The sequence below is a fragment of the Drosophila innubila genome, assembly GCF_004354385.1.
Source record: "Drosophila innubila isolate TH190305 chromosome 2L unlocalized genomic scaffold, UK_Dinn_1.0 4_B_2L, whole genome shotgun sequence".
NCBI lineage: Eukaryota > Metazoa > Arthropoda > Insecta > Diptera > Drosophilidae > Drosophila > Drosophila innubila.
Genome location: NW_022995372.1, coordinates 16,202,539 through 16,225,872, shown reverse-complemented (window position 1 = coordinate 16,225,872; position 23,334 = coordinate 16,202,539). Strand labels below are relative to the sequence as shown.

At 32.9% G+C, this 23,334-nt stretch overlaps 1 protein-coding gene across 1 annotated transcript in view; it reads left to right on the top strand.

Annotated features, from left to right (window-relative positions):
• The first annotated feature begins 2,265 nt into the window (after positions 1-2,265).
• The window catches only part of LOC117779884, a 37,200-nt gene continuing 16,131 nt past the window's right edge, over positions 2,266-23,334 (top strand). The window contains exon 1 of the mRNA XM_034616223.1: positions 2,266-2,469. Coding sequence (XP_034472114.1) covers positions 2,280-2,469 — 190 coding nt within the window. The 5' untranslated portion in view covers positions 2,266-2,279. The remainder of the gene's footprint in view (positions 2,470-23,334) is intronic.

The window sequence follows — 23,334 nt, the reverse complement described above, 5'->3', positions numbered from 1 at the left end:
TCTTTTTATCTCATATTCTCAGGCTTGTATATTTCACGCTACTTTCCCTGGGTTCAACTTGGAGTCTCGTTAAATGCATGCGCCGTCGACTTTGACCATAAAGTGCATTAATGCCTTCCATACTTTTTAACTATTTTGCGTGGCAAATGGGAGAAAGTGGGTAAAAGGGAGGCAAGCGTAAAACAAAGCCAGAAAAAATAATTATATGAATGCGTACAACGAAAGAGAATTGAAAAACAAATGGATTTCCACTTTAACGAAATACGAAATTTAAATGCGCTTACAAAAAAACTCATAAAAATAAAAACTATTTTATAAAATAAGCAATTCAAATTAAATAAAAAATTACATTTTTCTTATTATATTTTTATTTATATATTATATTTTTCTTTTAATTTTTGTAACACTAAACATATAAATTTGTTATCATAATTCTTAACTAACTAAAACAAAAATAATAAAAGTAACAGAAAAATATTTATAATTGTGATTAATGCAAAATTTGTAAATAAAATAAATGTTTCAATTATCAACATTTGCATTCAACTGTAACACGCTTCATATAAAAACTATAATACTCTATTGCAGTTAGGGACAGAGAAATATATACGCAAAATTGCATTTTTGGCAACAAGCTTTTAATTGCACTTTGTATGTGCTCATTACCTTAAATTGCGAATGAGACAGCCATACAGCTGCTGTCCCTTTCTCGCATTGGCAGCACTTTTAATGCGAAACTTGGCAGCTTTTTTTACGAATTTCGCAGGCCGAAAAAAAAGCACACACGAATTTAAATGCATAAAAATCCAAAATGAAAGAGTAACAAATACCAATTTAAGAGAAAGAGAGAGAGGGCAGAAGCTGACATGAGTGTGTGTGTGTTTGTGTATCACGTTCTGTTGTAAATGTGTGCTAAAAGTAGAAAAGCGAATGGAAAATTGGAATTGGGAATGAAAATGATATTGCCAAAAGCGTTCCGAAAAACTTTTACGACAAAAACAAGTTAAGGAAAGAAAGGGTAACATACGTTGGCACATGTGTGTTTGTGTGTGCGTGTGTGTGAATTTTATTTCAATGTGTAAAGACTGGCAAAATAATTAAAGTGTGAATTGAAGTTTTTTGGCGCAACGCGAAAGATAATTAGGAATTGGTCCGAGGATGGGAAAAGAAGCCTTTGAAGTGAGGGAATAACAAAATGAAGACAGACAATGGCCCATTTTTGCTTCCCTTATGTGGGTGTCAGATATGCGTAATTTCAATTAAATGCCAACCAAAAGAATTCCCCTTACCCATTTAATGCCTTTTCCAGCTTTTGTTATACTCATTTTACTTCCTGTTTTTACACCTCTTTTTTTTGTATCTGTTGTCTTTTTGTCTACTTTGTTGGCTGTTAATACTTTTTTTTTTTTCGTTTGCTGCAACACACGTGGATTAGTGTTGAAATGGAATCGAATTGAGATTGGACCAACAGTCAGGTGGGGAGGGGGGATTATTCAACAACGAAGGGGAGGTATTTCTGTGCATGTGTGCACTTGCCTTTGGAGTGATTTTTAATTAAAGTGCTGCGTTAATTGCATTAATCTCAGTGTTTGCATTGGCGTTAGTTGCACAACAAAATTAAAAGGGAGACAGACCAAGAGAGAGAAAGAGTGAAAGAGCGAGTAAAAATACACCCAAGTTAACCATTAAACTTAAGTAATTTAAAAAAAATAAAACAAATCAATTTAGAATTGCAATTTGTGCAATTTCTTTTAATTTTTTTTTTTTTTTTTGTCATGTTTTAAACTAAGAAAACTCATTTAATAAAAATTTCATGCAATCTAAGCTCTAAGGTAACCAATTAAACGTATATCACATTTATAAAATTTGTTTTTGTACTATTCAGTCAATAAGAAAGCTGGATTTTCAAAAATTATATCTGCCAATAAAATTTCAAGCAGTTTTTGTAGCGTACTTTTGAGCGCAAGAAGTTTCGTCTTTAATTCCGCAATACTTCTTACTAAATCTACTATATTATTTTTACTGTAATTACAGCTCAGGCGCAGACTAGACAAAAACTAAAAATAAACAGACGTCGGCCAGCAAAAGTGGTCTAAATACAATTGACATTTATTGGCCAATATATATTTATAAGGCGTCCACACAAAGGAAGTGGCTGAACACACAAAACTACAATAAAATATATAATAAAATAAGAAGCTAAAAGACAGACAAATCAACTGAAAGATATTACAAACAATAAACAATTGTTGTTATAAAAGGAAATATATAAAATTTTCATGTCGTTATTCCCGCATAAGAACTGGCATCAAAGTGAGGCTGAAGCAGTTACTCGCATGCAAATGTTGGCCAGGACTCAAAGCGAAAGGAGCACAATGTCGTCCTGTGGACAGCGTGGGCGTGGCAAAACGACAGGCGGCAGTTGTGTCTGTTGGTTGGCATTACTCCTATTGCTCATGCTAGTGCCGGGTAAGTGAATTCCTAGCATATCTCACAACAAATCAAATCGAACATAGCAAAAAAATGTGAAGAAATTAAATAAGCATTCTTAAATCGTAGCTAATCCTGAAGATGATTTGTGTAAAGTCTAGCGAATTTAATGATGCGAACAGACCGTGGACAACAAATGCAAAAACTTTGACGAAATATTTACAAAAGTTGTAAAGCCCAAAAACAAATGACACAAAACTGACAGCCCGAAGAGCCGGCGATAATTAATTTTTAAGCTGCAGAAAATGAAGCGCGGACAAGTGACAGCAAAAGATACATGAGGGGGGTGGGAAAATGGAGCATTTTAAAAGCGAAAATTCCCCTGGAGGCAGAGGGGGTAAAATCAATCGTTCGTAAAATAAACAAATCTTATTTTTCCGCAAACATTATTTTTCATCAGTAGCACTGGAAGCACAGTCAAAACAACAGCAACAAAATCACGAACAACACTAAAATACAACAACAACAAACTGAACACTGCGATGACAACAAAATTTTTCATAAATGCGCGCGTTCATCTGCATAAAACGAAGAGGGAGGCGCCGCAAGCCGACGAGGGGACGTGCGGGGGTTGAGGGCAAATTGCTGCCACTGGCATGCAGTGAAATAATTCAAGCGAGAGTTGATTGAGAAATAGTTTACAATATTATAAAAGTTAACAAAAAAAAATAATATTTAACTCAACTCAACTAAAACTCAACTAAAATTTTAAATGGAACACAAATTTTTTTAGAATGCTTTGATATATGCTTTTTATATAAATCAAATTTTAATAATACAATTCATTTACTTCTTTCCATCACATTTTAAATATATTAATACTATAAATAATTTAAAATGGTTGGCGTTCAAAGAAATGTTTTTTTTTTTAATTTTTATAAACATTAAAAATTACGTACATTTAATGTGGACTTGTGGTACTATAATATTATTTATTATTATTTAAATATGCATTACAAAATTCTTTAACAAACCTTATTAATGCAATTTTAACTCTGATTTTATTTTATTTATTTATTAAATGTCAACTATGAACAGCTGAATAAAATTATAATTAAATTGTGAAAAATTAAAAATTTAAGATTAAAAGTGATCATAAAGAAAAACAAATTAAAAATATAAAAGTATAAAAGTCTGGGGAAATTTAAAAAATTTTTGAAAATTTATTCTTTTTAATTATTTCTTAGCCCAGCGTATTTCCTGGTAGAGCAGCGTCAATTTGAGATTTCTAAATTGTGAAGAATTAATTTTTTTTGCATCTAACATTGTGTGTGTTAAATATTTTTAGTATTCAGGTGAACTGTTTGGGCAACCCACGCCATAATAACCAAAATAGCAGCTCATTGCTTTTCTTATAGCACTCGAATAACCAAAATGATGATGTTGCAAAAGAAACTATGATACTTAATATCTATCCACTGGCATTGCCATTTGCCTGGCCAAGTATTTTATTTTATGTTGTTGTTGTAGTTGTTGCTGATGTTGTTATTATTTTTATTGTACTTATTTTGTTTTTGGTGAACCGCTTTGAACAAACACATGCAGAGTGAAGTGTAAACAACAACACAAAAATAAAAGAAGAAGGCAAAGCAAGCGATAGAAGCAATTGCTGCCTAGAGAATATTTCATAATTTTTTGCGTGATAAAGTCGCATTTGTTGGGATTAAATGAGATTTTCTTGCAATTACCCATCGCTCGCGCAGAATGGAGGAGGGGGGCAACTTTTTACATTTTCTTTATGCCTTTCCCATCTATAGATACATATTGAACTCACACACACGCATACATATACAATCCATGGCAATCGATAGTTTCTAATTCATGCTAAAAACAAGCAAGAATGAGGCTTAGCTCAGACACTTCAAACAAAGCGTTGAGAGCTCCGAAATTTAGAGTTTTTTTTGTGCCTGCGATGGCCTGCTTTCAACATGCAACAAGCAAAAACAATGCTTCAAATTGGCTCGCACATACGCACTGTTGTGCAGTGCTTTGTTTATCCAGCACCTAAGATTATGCCTTAACTCTTCTCAGTTCCCAGTTTTCCATTGAATTCTTCTTCTCCTCCTCTTCCTACTTCTTCTTCTCCTACATCCACATCACATACTCTGCTTCACTTTGCATATCACACGAACTTGCACTTTGCAGCTACACTTTTTCGTGTCCACCCCCCCACTCGAGAGGGGATGGGAGGTGGGATTTGCCTCTTGTCTAGCTAGACATTTGCGTTTACTGTTTTGACATTCCAACTTGCCGTCACTGACGAGCAGCCCTTTGACATCACCTCCCCCCTCCTTGCAACCCATTGATGTCAGAACCTTGTCTTGTTATCCAGCCCCAAATGGAACTACCAAAACTTCAATGGTTGCCGTATCTTGAAAGCCAAAAGCACCTACGAGTTACCTAAAAGACGTAGAACTGAGTTGCAAATGGAATGTGCAGAACTTACAGAGTATATGGTAGAGATGTAATTTCAAACTACGAATAGAGCTTAAAATCGTAAATCAAGAATCTGGAAAAAAAAGAATCGAGTTGTCGATTAGTCGGCAAATAATGCATCGATCGAATATCAATATCCGTTTTCAAATGTTAAAATAATTGAGCTGAAAATAATTGAGCTTCTATTTTCATGCTGGAGAATCGGTTAAGATTAAAAAGCCATTAATTTTTGAAAAGGTGTTTAGGAAAATTGGGTTGGTAATGAACAAAGGAATTGAGGAATGCGCGATTTGCGGGGGCGGAATGGGGCGTGTCAAAAATATAAAGCAAATTTGTTTGCTCTACCTCTTATAGTATCTGAGATCTATAAATCCCTTAAGATCTGTGATTTTCGATTTTTCATTCTTATGAATAAATATTATATTTTTATTTATTACTATATGTTAATTTATCTATAATAATATTTGAATTTGCCATTAATTCAATAAAATATTTAGAATGATTTAACAAGTAAATTCTAAATACAATTAAAGAAATAGTCAAATATTAGGAAATCGGATAAAATAATAATTTAACTACACTACTTATAATTTAATTTAATGCATTTAATATACACGAAAAATATAAGTTGCGTAAATGAACAAAATAAATATATTCATAAATCATACCATTTTATTCTCTTCCCAAACAAGCAGTATTATGTTAAAGTGCGCAGTGCTTTCACAAAATCCCAATTAGCGTGTATCTTAAAAAAATTTGATTAATTCATATTCGTATTCAAATTAACAATGTTTTATTTTTTTTAATAATCCCATAATGTGCATGTATCAATTTTTAAGAGGACTAACGATGTCAGTTGGCGTTGAGCAGAACGCCACTTAAAATGATATTTTAATAGTTGCAAGCGAAAAAAAACACTTTGGAAATTTGCATTTAATTTGCACAGTTGTGAAAAAAACTTAAGCAGTATTAAAATACAAAATATGCGGGCAATTGTTATTGTTTTTTTTTGCAGCATATTCTTGACAGTGTGTGAGCTTATGAAATATTATGAAAAAGCAGACAAAAACAAGAAATAATAGCAAGCTGAAAAACTGACTTAAAATCATCTCATATCCAATTCTCACTTTCATTCTTTTTGAGCATTTTTTGTTTAATGACAACAACAGCAATAATTGCAAACAGCAACAAGATGGTCAACGTAGTCGCAGCTGTTGTTATTGTTGTTTCTTTTGGTTGTTGTTGCTGTTTTTATTTTGGTTATGAAATATGAGTCAAGTTTTGAATGCATGCCGGATGCATTCATTACCGTTGACGACGACAGAGGGCGCTGTATGTGAGCGAAAGAGAGAGAGAGAGAGAGAGAGAGAGAGACAGAGAGTAAGAGTGAGATGACTAGAGCAAGCAACGAACTTTATGCATACACATGTTATGCAATTGTGTGTGTGTGTTTATTTCTTGCGTTTTTTATATATATATGACAAATGCAACACACACATACACACTCATACACCCACACATGTAAACATTATGATCTCATGCATATGTATTCGTTTATAAAATCCACCACACAGATACATACATACATAAACATTACAACTGGCCAAAACTTCGCTTATACTGAGCTCTGCCATAATATGGCTTTATAAGTCCACAACTCGAAATGAATAAAATGCAGCTAAAAGTTGTAAAATAAGAGATCCAACCGGCTAATTTAAATAAGACAACTTTTTAAAGTGACACTTTATGAAGAACACTTTAACTTAGCATTTACAACTATTAAAACAGATAAAAATCTACAAATAATCAAAACTAAACTTAATTGAAATATAAAAATGTATAGGAAAACTTACCTTAAGCAATTTCAACAACTTTCCTTAAGCGAAAAGCTTTATTTATCTTAGCTATAATTCAGAAATATATTTTTTATATTTTTCCTTTGCTTGTTTCCAATCATTGATTAGCTCCCCTTCATTTGGGAAAGAGAAAACTTTTGGTAGACCATAATTTCTTAATCTACATCAAATGTTCACAGTTTTATTAAAAAAAAAGAGCAGAAAAACTTCTCAACTGACATGCGAAATGTGAACAAATGAACAGGAAACGGAAGTTGTATGACAAAAGCTAGAAAACGAAGAAAGCGAAAAATAAATTTGAAAAAATATAATAACAAGTAAAGAATGCTGTAAGTGGTATTGATTGACTCTAAAGCACTCTGTAAAAAAAAAAAACTTTAGGAATAATTAATTGCATTATAGAGATAACAAGTCTTAACAATTAAAAGGATTAGTGTTGTAATATTGAGAAAAAGTCAATGAACCCTTTAATTTCTGATATATACACTTTTGCTTTTAATAACCCTCTACATCATTTGATGGTTACAGGGTATAAATATACAACCCAAAAGATGTGTAAATTTGTTCGCATTTGCTCAGTTCAGGGCAAGTGCCAAATGTCACTTGGGTTTGTGGCAACAAGAGCCGAGGAAATACGCCGAAAGAAAACAAAAAAAAAAAAAGGTAAAGAACCGAAAACGAGAAGAAAATATTCCTGGAATATGTTTCAAGTTGCCAGCGGTCGCTGTTTGTATTGATGTCTGTTGAGCTAGAAATGAGAAAAGTTTTCGTCCAGCGAAAAACCAAAAGCTGTTTACTGTGCAAGGGCCAGAGAGAGGTCAGCGAGGGGTCAGAGAGGGTAAAAGTGATGTCGCTTTATTTTATACATCTGAGAGGGGAACAGAGCGCAACATTTAGTTTAGTAATCAAGAGGGGAGGCATTGGGACGAAATTTCGTCAAATTTGTTTGTTTTCCGTGCACACGCATAAAACACATCATAAGGAGGGTGGGTGAAAATGGAGAGGGAGAGGGATAAAAACGAAACTAATGTAATGGAAATTTGAAATTATTGAAAATAAATGAAAACAAATAAATATTCCCTGAGCATTTTTTACGGTACAAAAACGCCTCCTTACTTCCAAATTCTCATTTGAGGGCGGCGATGCGAAGCGTTGGCATTTACCACTTAAGGGGGATTCTGTTTTCTTTTTATTTTTTCGTATAAGTAGGCAAGAAATGGAAGCAACTGTGTGTTGAACAAACTTAGTATGTATTACAGAGAGATAATTTAGTTTCTTTAAATTTGGAATATATTAGTTATCAAATTTCTAAGTAAATGATATATTAAATAAATAAATTATTTTTTATGTATCGTTAAAAATATAATCAAATAAATTAATGATATTGTATTATTTTTTAATACTTTATAACTTCTATAGAGTATTTCCGCTTCGACGAGTCGGTTGTTGTACTTTTGCTTTGTTTTTATGGATAACTTGGCCTCACTCTCGCTTAATGGCGTGTAAGTGTACAAATTGCCTAGATTAGTGCCTAAATTAAAAGTGAAATTGAAATAAATTAAATATTTGCCCACCCTCATCCAGGCAATCTGATACGCTACTTAGGATATTTCCAGGCTTTGGCATTGTTTTCATTTCATTTCTTTTTTGTATTTTGCCGAATTTATGTGTGTTTTAGGATGTATATTCTTATTTTAAGAAAAGCGTGGGATGTGGCAGTCAAGTGTTTATTATTGGCATGGAAAAACAATTAGCACAAAGTGGAAGCTGGTGAGGGTATTTAAGTAGCTAATTAAATGCTGTAACATTTTTTTAGAATCCCAAATTATGCGCATAATTTGCAACATATTTATTATAGGCTGTTTCCATTAATCTCCATGCTGGATAAGGACAGCCAGAATTGGAAATATTTCTGTATTATAAAATAATGTGAAGTAAATATAAAGTTACCATTTCAGTTTTTAGACCCCGTACTCGTAAAAAAAGTACAGGGGTCTATTGGGTTTGTTTTAACGAATTTGTGCGTAACAGGCAGAAGGAGGCGTGGCAGACCCTGTCTGTCTGTCTGTCTGTCTGTCTGTCTGTCTGTCTGTCTGTCTGTCTGTCTGTCTGTCTGTCTGTCTGTCTGTCTGTCTGTCTGTCTGTCTGTCTGTCTGTCTGTCTGTCTGTCTGTCTGTCTGTCTGTCTGTCTGTCTGTCTGTCTGTCTGTCTGTCTGTCTGTCTGTCTGTCTGTCTGTCTGTCTGTCTGTCTGTCTGTCTGTCTGTCTGTCTGTCAAGCCCACAAACCGAAAAAAAAATTTCATATCCAAATTATAAGAACAATTTAAAAGCTAGTGACACCAAATTTAGTACGTATATTGCAGGCAGGTGAAGTTTGTTTCTTTTTTCAATCGGACCACTATATCATATAGCGCCCATAGGAACAATCGGTCGAAAATCAAGTTTTAGTATGCAAATTTTTTTGGTTTTTTGAGATATCTAAAGCAAACTAATACAATAAGCATATGACTTGGCTTAATATATCCTGTCCAAAGTTGGTTCAAATCGGACCACTATATCGTATAGCTGTCATAGGACCGATCAGGTGAAAATAAAGTCTTAGTATGAAAAACTTTTTTGTTTAATGAGATATCGTAATTGCAAATATTCTTAGCTTAGTCAATTGCTAATAATGCGCCTATATAAAGTTTCTATAGTTAAATGCTAATTAATTCTTGCCAAAATTCGTAAGTAGATGAAAATGTCATTGTTTTACTACAACTAAAGTGTAATAAGAGGAATTTTCTTTCATCATTGTTACAAATTGATTGCATTAGACCGAAACCATTGACCTGCAAAATTTCTTAGCTTTGTCTATTGTAAATAATAATTGCAAATATTCTTGGCTTAGTCTATTGCTCATAATGCGCTTATCTAAATTTAACATAACTAAATGCTAATTAATTTGTGCTAAAATTCTATGCTTTGTATATTGCTACTAAGCGCTTATCTAAAGTTGCACAATATGTATTCAGTATTAAGTAGGTGAAAATGTCATTGTCTTACTACAACTAAAGTGTAATAAGAGGAATTTTCTTTCATCATTGTTACAAATTGATTGCATTAGACCGAAACCATTGTACCTGCAAAATTTCTTAGCTTTGTCTATTGAAATTAATAATTGCAAATATTCTTGGCTTAGTCTATTGCTAATAATGCGCTTATCTAAAGTTAACATAACTAAATGCTAATTAATTTGTGCTAAAATTCTATGCTTTGTATATTGCTACTAAGCGCTTATCTAAAGTTGCACAATATGTATTCAGTATTAAGTAGGTGAAAATGTCATTGTTTTGCTACAACTAAAGTGTAATAAGAGGAATTTTCTTTCATCATTGTTACAAATTGATTGCATTAGACCGAAACCATTGTACCTGCAAAATTTCTTAGCTTTGTCTATTGTAATTAATAATTGCAAATATTCTTGGCTTAGTCTATTGCTAATAATGCGCTTATCTAAAGTTAACATAACTAAATTCTTATTAATAGTTGCAAAAGTACTAAGCTTTGTCACTACTACAACTATAAGGTAATAAGAGATCCCACAAAAAAACGTAGTCTAGTGACGAAAGCAAATCGTAACCAAACTGATTAAATATGCACAAAACTTGGTTTTATATACCCTGTCCAAAGTTGGTTCAAATCGGACTACTATATCATATAGATGTCATAGGACCGATCGGGCGAAAATCAAGTCTTAGTAAGAAAATATTTTATGTCTTATGAGACATTGTAACCAATATGATAGAATATGCATTTAAGTAAACTAAATATTTTTTAATTTTTTCCATTATTAGTTTTTGCCATAGTAAGCACAGGGTCTCCGACAGTCGAGTTTGCTCGACTGTAGCACCGGCCGACTAGTTTTTTATAAAAATATCTAAAATACTTTCTTGAAATTTTAAATTCTGCTTCCAGTTTTCCATTAAACCGAAGCATTAAAACATGGTAGACACTTTCAAAAGCCAATTTTGTGTCTGATTAAATATTTCTCCCCAGTTTTATATTCTCTTATATGCAATAGTTGAAAATGCAACGAGATTTTAGCCAAAAACCGCAAGTACATGTACATTGGATATGGTAACACCTGTCCTTAGCTATCATCCTGTCCGAGAGTCCTAGTGTTCTATCTTGCTGGCTTCCTGTCATCGTCATTGGTGTCCGGGATAAATGTTTATGTTATGACATCTTTAAATTTTAAGGTGCATTAGTGTAAAGTGCTTTTTTCGCCAAAAGATGTAAAAGGATGACGCTGAAAAATGGGCAAGATGAGTGCAAAAATGCTCTTAACACTTTCATTTTTGGTCTACTATGTGGTAAGTATGTGTGTGTGTGTGAATGTGTGTGTGTGAGGAAGTGTCTGTGTTCTTGGAATATCAACCGGCATTAAAAAAGGGAAAAAATTTAGAGAAAATAATAAAAACTAAGCTTTAAAGAAGTTATGAAGGATATGAATTGAGATAAAAAATCATTAAGGTTATGTTTTAAAATATCTCTAACAATTTTTAATAAATATTCTAAATAAGAAAAAATATGAATCATTAAGTTACTTTTATAGAAGTTATCGTAGCTATATTGTTTTTGTTGTATAAATTTTGTCGCTTTTCAAATAACTTTTTTGACAACTTTGTCGCCTGTACCTGGCAAAGCTAGTGAGTGCATCAGGTGTAGTGCTTTGTTGAGGTTCTTTTGTGTGTTTGTGTGTGTGTGCTTATGTGAAATTTAGCACAACATCCTTGTTGCCGTTAGCCTCGTCTTTCGAATGTTGCATGTCACACTCTTCTACCCCCTCCCCATCCACCCTTTAACAGTGTTGCATTAACGCACGACTTCTTTCCTCCCGCGGGCGCAAATCTGTCGCAAAATTCAATTTATACATTTCCGCTAAGCAAGCGTTATACATTTTTTGCACAACACTTTTAACGCCATTGTTTTTGCAACAATTTTTGTTCTTTTAGCGGATACAGCAACCATTTTGACACTTTCAATAGCTAATTAAAATGTTGCAAGTTGCCGGAAATACCAAATAGGAAGATGCTTATGTGAGAGAGAGCAAAAAAATGGGAAAGAGCACAACAAATCACGTTGTTAATTTATGGGCCGCGACTTTTGGCACGCGCCAAAAGAAAAATATTTAATTTTCCAAATCAATAAACACGCTGATTGCATTTGGGGTGACAATTGGCAGATGCCACTGAAGGCAATAAATCTGCTAAGAAACTGCAAAGACATATAGGTTGCACGACTTAAAAATTCCCTGTAAGCATTTATATGCTTTAACTTTATTTTTACATAGCGATTTTCATTAAAATATTCATTTATACTTCTATTTCTTTAAAAATTACAGATAGGCTATGATTAAGTGAGGAAAAAATAAAATAATTGTAACAATATTGATGTTGAGTAGCTCTGTACCAATTTTCACAATTCTATTAATTGAAATCTCTGAGATTGACAGCTTAGTTAACGCATGCCTCCACTTATAGTTTTACAGGGTATGACAAATTTTGTTGCTCAGCTGCAACGCCATTTTTCTCATTCTTTCATTTTATTCTTTGAGTTTAGGTCGAATCCGAGCTAAAGTACTAGTTATTGACCACAGCAAGAGCAACAACAAGAGCAAGAAGAAGTTGAAGAACAACAACAGCAGCAACAAGAAAAGTCAACTGTCAATGTCAACTCGCATGACCATGAAGCAAACGAAAAATAATTGAATTCCCCAAACGCCAAAGTGGAATTTTAATTTGCACCCCCCTCACAAGTGCACCCCCCATCAGCCACACTTTCTCCCACCCAATTTGACTCCCCCTTCCGCTGCCCAAACACCCAAATACGCTCACAAAAATAGAGCGAGCAACCCTCACTGATTGCTGATCAGTATGCAAAATGTGTGCGTGCCAAAATCAGCGTAAACTTTGCTATATAAGGGGGTGTCAAACAGAGGGGCAGGAAAGGGAATTGGGGGTAGCAGAATATGAGTATCGACAATAGGAAAAAAAGGGGGGCAGGCATTCTCACACGTACTTTGAGCTCACTACGAATTGATGTCTTTGAAAATTAGCAGCCTGTTTGGAAAAATGGAAATGGCAAAGAATTTTCATTCAAATGCCAGTTTCCTTCTTAGTTGGTGACACCTTTTTCTTTCCCCTTTTGCCTCTCCCCGTTCTTTATTGTTGTATTAGCCAAACGAAAGAAACAATTTGCCAATTTGAAGTCGACGCCTGAAAGTATGCAATGCAATTTTCAAATTCATTCGAATGGGTTGCAATTGATTTTATTGTCAAATTACAAATAAACAAATAAAAATCACAAGCAATTTGACAATGTCAAAAAATTTGGCACCTTCAGTTATTTCGCGAAGGTATTTTCTAATAAAAAACAAGTGACAAAGCTGTAGAAGAGAGTGATCAACTGTTTACTCGTTGTAACATGCTATATAAATAAATGTAAAAAATTATCACATTTGTTATCTCTGTAAAATATTGTATTTTATGCAAAAAAAATATATATTTATTTTCTCAATTGTTTTCCAATTGTTTCTATACTTTTTTTTACCGTATAAGATTCTTTTTTTAAACTTTAAAAAGACGAACTAATATAATGATTTAATAATTATTTTTTCTAAGTTAAATAATGTTATAGAGTTAAATAATAGATTTTTTGGGATAAAAGCTACCGTTCCAATTTTTACACAATATTAAATACAAACTGACAGCATTAAGTATATTAATTAGTGCTAATTGATAAAAGCGACACCTAATTAACTTGACCTGCTAAATTAATTAAAAACCAAGTGCAAAACAGTTGGCATATCTATACATAAATCTATTAAGTTTAACCAAAGTACTACGGGTTAAGAGCCAGTGATAAGGGATAGGAATACCTATGCTTATGGAAGGACATACATAAATACTTGGATAAGTATCTGGTCTGTACACAAAGTACTATGTCTGCTAATCAGATTTACGGCAATATGCCTAATGCTGTAATGAAGACCAAAGACTGCCAAGGGACTCAAGGTCAGAAAGAGAAATAGAGAGAAGGAGATAGGCTGATTATAGAGAAAGGGAGAGAGAGAGAAGCCAAGAGAGAAAAGCCACACGCAGACAAGGAAACACTTAAAGCGCCCCTTATCAAATACAAATTACAAATCCGCATCGAAAATAGAACACAAAAAACACAAGCCATGTGTCCCCGAAGGATAACGCAGTGGCCACAATACAATAAAAAAATATACAAAAGCATGATTGAAGGACCAAGCGAGAGTTTTATCAAATGAATGTGCTGTAATAAATGAGGAGAGAATGTGGAGGAAAGAGAATACAAATCGCACAAAACATGGTAGTCGTTTCTTGTTGACTTTAAGACATAACACAAGTCACGCAGTGTGTGTGTGTGTTGTGTGTGTGGTCTATGCACCAATCTTAAGTCAGTCACTTCAACATAATCACACGACAAGCCGAAAAACAAAGCTAACAAACTAATAGATGGACATGGATTGTTGTTGTTCCTATCATTGTTATTGTCGTTGTTGTTTTTGTTGTTGTGTGCTATTGATAAGCATCGAACTCATTAATTTATACGTTCTATGAGCAGTGTAGTATCAAGTCAAAGGAGTTGCTCCGCTGTCCGAATAGCTTTGTAATGCGAAACTAAGTGATTTGCCATGTGTGTGTGTGTATGTGTGTGTGTATATATCTTCATTACAAATCCTAGCTGGAACTCAAACAAATTAAACGAAAGGGAGAAGAAGTGACCGAGAGTCATCGTTGTCTTTATGGCCAACAACTTGGCCAACTGGTTGACTGGCTTGCTGGCTTTGGCTTTAAGCAGTAAATTCAATCAATTTGTCCAAAGCCAACGGACTTTTGTATCTGACAATAAACATATATATATACACACTTACAAAAATAAAACCTTAACTTAAATAGTATGTCACAGCAATTAATACAAATCAACAAAAGAGGGACAGTGAGAGAAACATACGGTCAAAGGTCGAAATGAAAGTGAATTTAACAATATACAGCCCAATCAGAATGTGTGTGAGTGTGTCTGTAAATGGGGGGACAACAAGGCGTATGCGTAATGAAACACACTATTAGGTCCAGTTCAGTTGGTAAGGTAAACCAACAACTCTTGACAACATTTTTTTGGTTTTTTTGGGTCAAAGTGAAATGTCAGCTGATGTTGTAAATCAAACAGAGAGAATTTCTTCTTGAAAATGATATATTGTGTGGAGTATGAAGCAATCGATGATCTAAGCACTGAAGCAAAACAAACATTTACACAATTACAAAATATCTATTGCCACTAAGATTGACCAATAAATCAACACGATTTACATATGCATACAAATGAAATACACACACATGAGTGTAGGACACTAACGTTATAAATCAATTGGAATTCAAATGTGTAATTAAAATACCGACAAGGACATGCGAATTTTGCTTCTTGATTCCTTCATGCTTAATTCTCGCCGGTTAATGCTAAGAACTTGTCGTAGGCTTATTTATAAAGATATTTTCGAGATATTAAAACATCTATCAGTTGAAAAGTTATGAAAAGATTTTGTTAATTTTGTTTCTTATGTTTGTATAAATTAATTATTGAGATATTGCAGAATGTGAGATGATAAATTTGTATGTTTTCTTAATTATATTGCAACTATGCTTCTATAATACCATAATCCTATACAGATTCAAGCTTTTAGTATTATCTGTGAATCTAAACAAATTCTTAAATAGTCTAAAAATTGTTTTAAATTGCAATTATATGCAGTTTCAAATTGAATATTAATTTAAATTGAATCCTACAGCATGCACATTAAATTCACAGAGCAAATACTTCAACTGTATGTGTGTCTTAGTTATGTATGGAAGCTCTTCATGAATAAGTTGAGAAATATTTCACATACTATGCCTAATCATAAGGAACTAATAGACTGAAAATTTATCATAAACACTCTCCACACACAGAAGCAATTGATTAAAAGTACACATGTTATTAGGTTCTTTATTATTATGTATATGTATGTATTAAGTTCTATCTAAATGCTTATCAACTCAATTTAATTAAATCAAAAACATTGAATAGCATTTCTGTTGAAATACACAATATTCCATCTTCGATTTTCGATTCTCAATCAAATTTGAAATTAAGTCCATTTGCTATTCAAAATGTAGTTCGATTATTCATTCATGACCATTAAGGCCTCGTCCAGGCTCTTTTTGTTGCAAGGAAGGAGCTAATTCACAATTGCCAAACTTGCAATTGTCAGCATGCCTCATTCATTGCAATTAAAAAAGGCAGTTATGTATGATATGGATGCAGTCCCTCTAAGGGGCATTAATTTGTTTCACTGTGTCTGTGTGTGTGTGTGTGTGTGTGTGAGCAAGCAAAGGTTGCATGCAACAAGCATTGCCTCAGCTTCAAGCAGGATGTCAACTGCAATAAACTGGGCACAATCAAAAAGGCAATAAGTGAGCCATCGTTTTGTGTCATTAGACCAAAGGTAAACTGCATCCTTTCGTATACGGAACTTTCAAAGAAAAGTTTAGAAATAAGTTTTCAGAAATTTTGTTTACATTTCGATCATTTTCTAAAAAATTTTGGAATTAATTCTCAAATATTAATAAAAAATTATACTTATTCATTTTTTAGACAAGTACTAATTAAATAACATTTAAATAATAAATTCAAGTTAACAACTTACAAATAATATAATTTAACTTATTATGGTAGATTTATCAATAAAAACAAAGTATAAATAAACCACATTCTAAAGTTAGATTCTTTAACAAAAATGCAAACATTTTTAAATAAACCATGATATGTTTAACATCAAATTGAGTAGGTCTAGAAACAACAAAGAAAAATTTAACAATTTAAATATAATTGCTGGGATTTGTCAGAGTATCGTAGATGAGGGAACAGGGTATCTAAAAATCGAATAATCTTGATTAAATAAATCAAAATAATTTTAAGTAATCTTCATTAGCATATACTTATTTAAAGTTGTAAATTTTTTGTAATATTCACCTTTGTACACGCATTTTTTCGAGTACTTGCTTTATCAGCTTGAATAAGACTCATATGGAAGATTTATTAATAAAAACAAACTATAAATAAATCACATTCTTAAGTTAGGTTCTTTAAAAAAATTGCAAATATTTTTAAATAAATCTTGATATGTATAACATCAAATTGAGTAGGTCTAGAAACAACAAAGAAAAATTTAACAATTTAAATATAATTTCAGGGATTTGTCAGAGTATCGTAGATGAGGGCACAGGGTATCTAAAAATCGAATAATCTTGATTAAATAAATCAAAATAATTTTAAGTAATGTTTATTAACATATAATTAATGGAAGTTATCAATTGTTTGTAATATTCACCTTTGTACACGCATTTGTTTCGAGTACTTGCTTTATCAACTTGAATAAGACTCATAGAACTGAAAATTGGCATTCGGATTGGGATTGCAATTGGTGTGCTGTTAATTGGAATGCTGGCTGTTAACTGCAATGCTGATACACATTTGACAGTCAGCTCAGTTGTCGAACCATCTGCCGAAAGTTATTAACAAAGGTCCAACAAATAAATGGACAAATGGACGCTATGTAAATTCGTAATTTCTTTTGGCTATCAGAAAGAGAGAGAGAGAGAAAGAAAGTTGCAGATACAGTTACGACTACATATATATATATGTGTATATGTAGATATAGAGATCGAATTTGAGCAGACATTGTTTCATCAAACAAACCCATTTTCGGTATTTTTGCAATAACGTATACGCCACGTATACGCCACGTTTGCCTGCTGTTAACTGTAAACTGAAAATTGTCGGCTTGCAGTTTCCCATTTTTTCACTTTTCTGACGTGGCCCAGACAAGGTAGTAAACATTGTCGAAAAAGGATGCAGGACACTGGATGAGGCAGCCAGTCTGCAAAAGTCGAAGCGTTCTTAATTAAGGCATGCCGACAATGGACAATAAAAGGATTGCAGTTACAGTTGTTCGCATTGTTTTTGTTGCTCTTGTTACATTCTGTTGGCTTAAATGGCAATGCACAGTTCGCAATTTGTGCATTGGCCAAAATATAAATACTCAGTGCAGTCTCCAAAGTACCTGTATATGTACATATATATGTATTTATCAATTTATCTTTCCCGCAAGTAAAAAAAAAAATAAAACAACTTCAGCTGCAGCTCAGAAATGCTGTTCATGTTTTGCATACGAAAATTGTTGTTGTTGTTGTTATTGTTGTTTGTTTTGGCCACACGTAGCTGGGCAATCTTTCAGTTTGAGAGAGCTACTTCAATGACGAGGCATAAGTAGCAAACACTCTTGGTAGATATGGGAAAAACTGTCTAAAAATAAAATAAATTACTAAACAATGTTTGAGCCCGCTGAGATCCTAGCTACAATTCTGCACCTTCGAGTAGCTGTCATTATTGTTGTTGCTGTTGTTGGGGCTCTTGACGTTCTGGCACTTTTTGTTAGCCAAGCACTTTAATCTAACTGTGTGAATTGTGCATTGGCAGCGACACCTCGACAGATACGAAGAGTACGAGTATGCACAACATTTTATATTTTGTTTATGGCACTCAAATGGCATTGTAATGTGCCCTCCCCCCCTTCCAGCCCAACTCTGGCCCACCCACTTTCCCATGGGTGTAGGTCAGGGAGGGAATATAAGGACTCTGAGAGCATTCGCATATTGATTGCTTCAGTTGATTGTTTTGACATAAACATTGAAGTGAACGAAGCATTACTTGATGTGGCAGATACAATTGTCTGCATATTCTTACTCTTCTATCTAAAGTAATTTGCTGAAAAAAAAAACTTAAAATATTACTTAACTAAAGTCTACTTTAAACAGTTCCTCACCCTTAGATATTCGATTTTATTATATGTATTAAGAATCTTATACTACATGTTTTAGAATGCTATCTCTTACAAAAATTGTTAACTCAATTAATGCATTTCGGAATACCTTGAGATATTTTAACTTTTTTATCATTTAAGTTTTAAATTTTAAATTCAATATTGATGAATTTTGTTGATCCGATTCTGAAATTGTCTCAACCCTTAAAATGTTGAATTAATTAAGTAATTTTAGCTTTTGAAATAACCACAGACCTCTCAACGTTATTTTTATCTTTTTAGTTTAACTTCTTTTAAGTAGTAAACGCTTTATTTTTTGTTTTTAATTTTATCTTGTTAAAAATAGTTGTTCATTTCGTTATTTTTAATTTTATTCTAAGCACTTAAAAAATTGTTAATCGACTTCTTTTTGTTGTTAAATAAATTTAAATAAATAAACACACAAAACTTTTTAGAGAAATTGCATATAAATTTTTAACCATTTCTCTCCCTCTCTCTTTCTAATTCTCTTCTTTCTAAAATAAAGCGTGAAATTCCAGAGAAAATTAAAATTTATTTGGCTGACAAACATGAAAGTAATTATAATCTTCTTTTCTGTCGCTGTCTATTTCCCATTGAAGCTAAGCACATATTTATATAGATGAGAGATATATATGTACATTTTATAGAAAAATATACAAAAATTCATTGAGAATTTATAAAAGCAAAAGAAGACTATTTGTTCATGCATTTGACATGTCATCTCCATTCAGCGAGAGGAATACAAAAGAACTCACTTGGGCAGGAGAGCAGAGACGTGGTAGGTGGTTTTTAGGGTGAGGAAGGAGACTGTAGAGTGGATAATTCAGTGCATGGCATTCATGAGTGTAGCTGTATGTGTATGTGAGTGTGTGTGTGTGTGAGTGTGTGAGTGGCCGCCAAAGCGTCGCCAGTAACATCATCAGCGCATGACCCACCCCCCGAAAATCCCTGTTCCTAGCCAGATTCATTCCAGTCGGAAAAAGTTTCGGTAAAAACTCATTTCCATTGATATGCAATGAACGATGAGATGAAAAATGCGCGGGTCATTCGCTGTTTTTTATTGTTGTTGTTTATGCTTATCGTATTCGTTTTTTAGGTAAACTTTAAAATGAGATATGTTGTAGATGTCCCTAATGCCAGTTGATTACTTGAATTAAGATTGATAGACATATATAAATGACAACTGAAAACTCGAAAGAGCAGAATAGCAGTGAAAGGAGTATAATATTTATATTTTTATTTAATTAAATTCCCTTTATACTAAACTTTTAAAAAATTGCTTGTAACTCCCACAAATTCGGTATTTCGATTATTTTTTTTTTTACCACAAATTCGGTATTTCGATTATTTTTTTTTTTACCACTGGCAATGTGTGTGTAGAGGGAGGCGTTCAATATTCCATATATGTATAAGCATAAATGTTTCGTTCAGAAACCTGTATATTTTGCCTTTGCACCTGACTGAAAACAGTTGCCGAAAACTCACATGCAAAATGCATAGAACACAAATTCCATATATTGTTTTTGTCATCTCTCATTTTTTTCTGCTCTTCCATATATTTTCTGTGCAACTTGCTTGGGTAGCTGCATTTGATTGGTCAATTTGTAGCGTCGATTGCCGCAAATGGATTTTGGCATAAATTAATATTGCATTTTTCATCTGAATTTTTTACATTTTTCATTCATTTTTATGAGAGCTTAGCATTTTTATTCTTTCTGAACTTTAAGCTGTCAATTCCACTGAAATTCCAGCAATTTAAAATTTATTTAATTTAAAAAAAAATGGTTGCAAATTTTGAAGTTGGTCCAACTTTTGACCAAGCAACCTTACAATTCAAAACTTTTACAGATTTGGCATGATTTTTTCCAAATATATTCAACGATTCAGAATCAAATTTAATGAGTTGTGTTATACTATTATAATAACAAACTACTGAGTACTAAAGATAAAAAAGTTAGTTTCGGTTAACTTATTTAATTTAAATTGTTGAACGAATTTTATTATCTCACTTTAAACAATATGTGAAATCCATCTTAACACGTGTAAGAAATCCAATCTCTGTTTTTTTAGAATTAATTCTGAAATATACATCGCTTGATCTGTCATTCTATATGTTTGGTAATTGTCAGCATATAGAAAACATGACAACAAACAAGTGTCAGGCGAAAAATTGCAGATTTTCGTTTTGCATAATGCCAAAAAATGAATACAAAAAAAAACGCACACACAGACAGAGCAAGAGCATAACAACAAACATGTTGTTATTGTTATTGTTGTTGTTTGGCTGGGCATTGTCGCGGCGGCTTTTCCAGCGATTCAATACAAATATGTACAATAATAATAAAATTTGTATGCAAAATAGGCGTCGAGTGTTAAATGCATGCACTGAATGGATATGAAGTGGGCCGGGGCGGGAAAATTTTTGGATAGGGTGGGGTGCAGGGAGATTTGACAGCGATTTGCATAGACAAATATTCAGGCTGTGTTTTTGTTATTGTAATACCCTGTATTCAATGAAAAAATTGGGGAATAATATATCAAATGTAGATGGCATTCATAAATGTATATTATAGTTGTATTTGATTTTTCCATGTTCTATTTCCATATTTCTAATGTGTCACTTAATCCAGGATGTTTTAGAAATATAAACCAACTCATTTTTGAGTGGGTTTCGATGAATTTTATTTCAGAAATACACCTGAATATCACTGTCAATTTCAGTTCAACAAATCGGCTCTATAAGTTGCAATTATCATGTAAAAATAATATAGTAAAATACTATAACTCAACAATATATTTTAAAACACTTCGAATTTGAGTATAGAATATCTATCGGCTAATCATTCTCATTGCTCTTGCAGCCTGCTGAAAAATTGTAATCAAAAATTGCGCAATAATTTGCATGTTTATTTAATAGTCAAGCGCAGAGCGGCAAAAACTACCCAAACATGCAACCCCAAAAACTGCCCGCTCCATCAAAAAACCCACAAAAAGGACATTTTCTGTGTCCTGTATGCATGTGTGTGTGTGTGTGTGTGTGTGTGTGTGTGTGGACATTGCATTTCCGGTGCAGTGGCAAACATTTTGTGAATGCGCCAACTTCAAACTGCGTTCATTTTGTATTTGTTTTTAGTTTATCGGTATTTTTGGTTACTTACCTAGCCAACACCCTCTCCTCGAAAATTCTCCATATAATGCTCATTATTGTTAGTTTGTGTTGTCTGCATCTATGTGTGTGTGTGAGTCTTTGTGTGTGCTTTTAACTTTTTTACTTTATGCTCTAATGAAATTGTCTGCGGGCAGCGCTTTTTCATGGCTTCCCCTCCTCCTACCCCACCATTTACTTTGTTCTCAGCTTTGTGTGTGTTTTTACCATTGCGGCACATGCAAAGCTTACCACAGATTCTATGGTACCCCTCGAATATTTAGCGGGCACTACGCGGTTTTTCCAACAATTTCAATGACCAAATTATCAAAGTTCCATTTTGTCAAATATATATATTTTTGGAATTATCTTAATACCAATAACGAGAGAAAATATCTGTTTGCTACCACAAAACTTTTAAGCTGTAAGAATTAATAATTTAACTGATTCAAAATAAAGATGAGTTGATGATATGGTATATCTAGTATTTAGTGTTTAGTAAATATGAAGTTAAATAAATCGCTATAGAAAAACTCTCCAAAACTTTAACAAATCGAACAATTGCAAATACGATAAGGAAAAACAATTCAACCGAATATATGTCAGCCTAGTCTTAAATATAATTCAAGTTCTGTAACCGAAAAACAGAAAACACGAAAAATACAAAAATTCATTGCCTTATCGTCATAAATGACTTCACACAGAGAGTAACACACAGATGCCACAATATTTTGACTGTTTTGTAATTTATTTGACATATTTATGGGGTTCATAAATACAGATATATGTATATGTGTATGCGAGTAGATATATACTATGTATAAAAATGCGTTTATTTCGATTTGTTATTTGTTTTGCCTTTATTTTATTTATTTTTTCGGCGTTTTTTTTTTTAAGTTTTATGGCAAATACAAAAAAGGAGCCAAAACACAAAATTTCAGCTGCAAAATGTATTTATACAGCGCTTTTTTGTTGTTGCTTGAAAGTTTGGACTACTTCCAACCCGAGAGAGAACCTTACACAACTAACTATCAGAGAGTGTGTGTGTATGTGTGTGTGTGTGTGTGCCTGCCTCATATGCCGCCTGGTCAAAGTTGCAATAGCAAAGCATAAAACACTTTTTATGTAATGATTTTCACTGTTTTTATTTTTCTTTGCACATTTTTGCTGGCCAACTGCATGAACTATTGACAGCTGATGATAAAAAATTGTTGCAACAAAATGAAAAAATATGGAATAGCTACGATATACGAATAAATAAGCTGCAACTTACGAAGAAGAAATTTATTTAGTCAAAACAATATTGAAATCTCTATGGCAAATAGAAGTTAAGCCTTTAAATCGGTTTCAAATGAAGTTCGGAAAATGTGTTTTCAAGATAAAAATAGAAAGACATTTAATAGCAACTGCTATTTTCAATTAAAAACTTTAAAATTGAATAGAGAAATATTTACTTA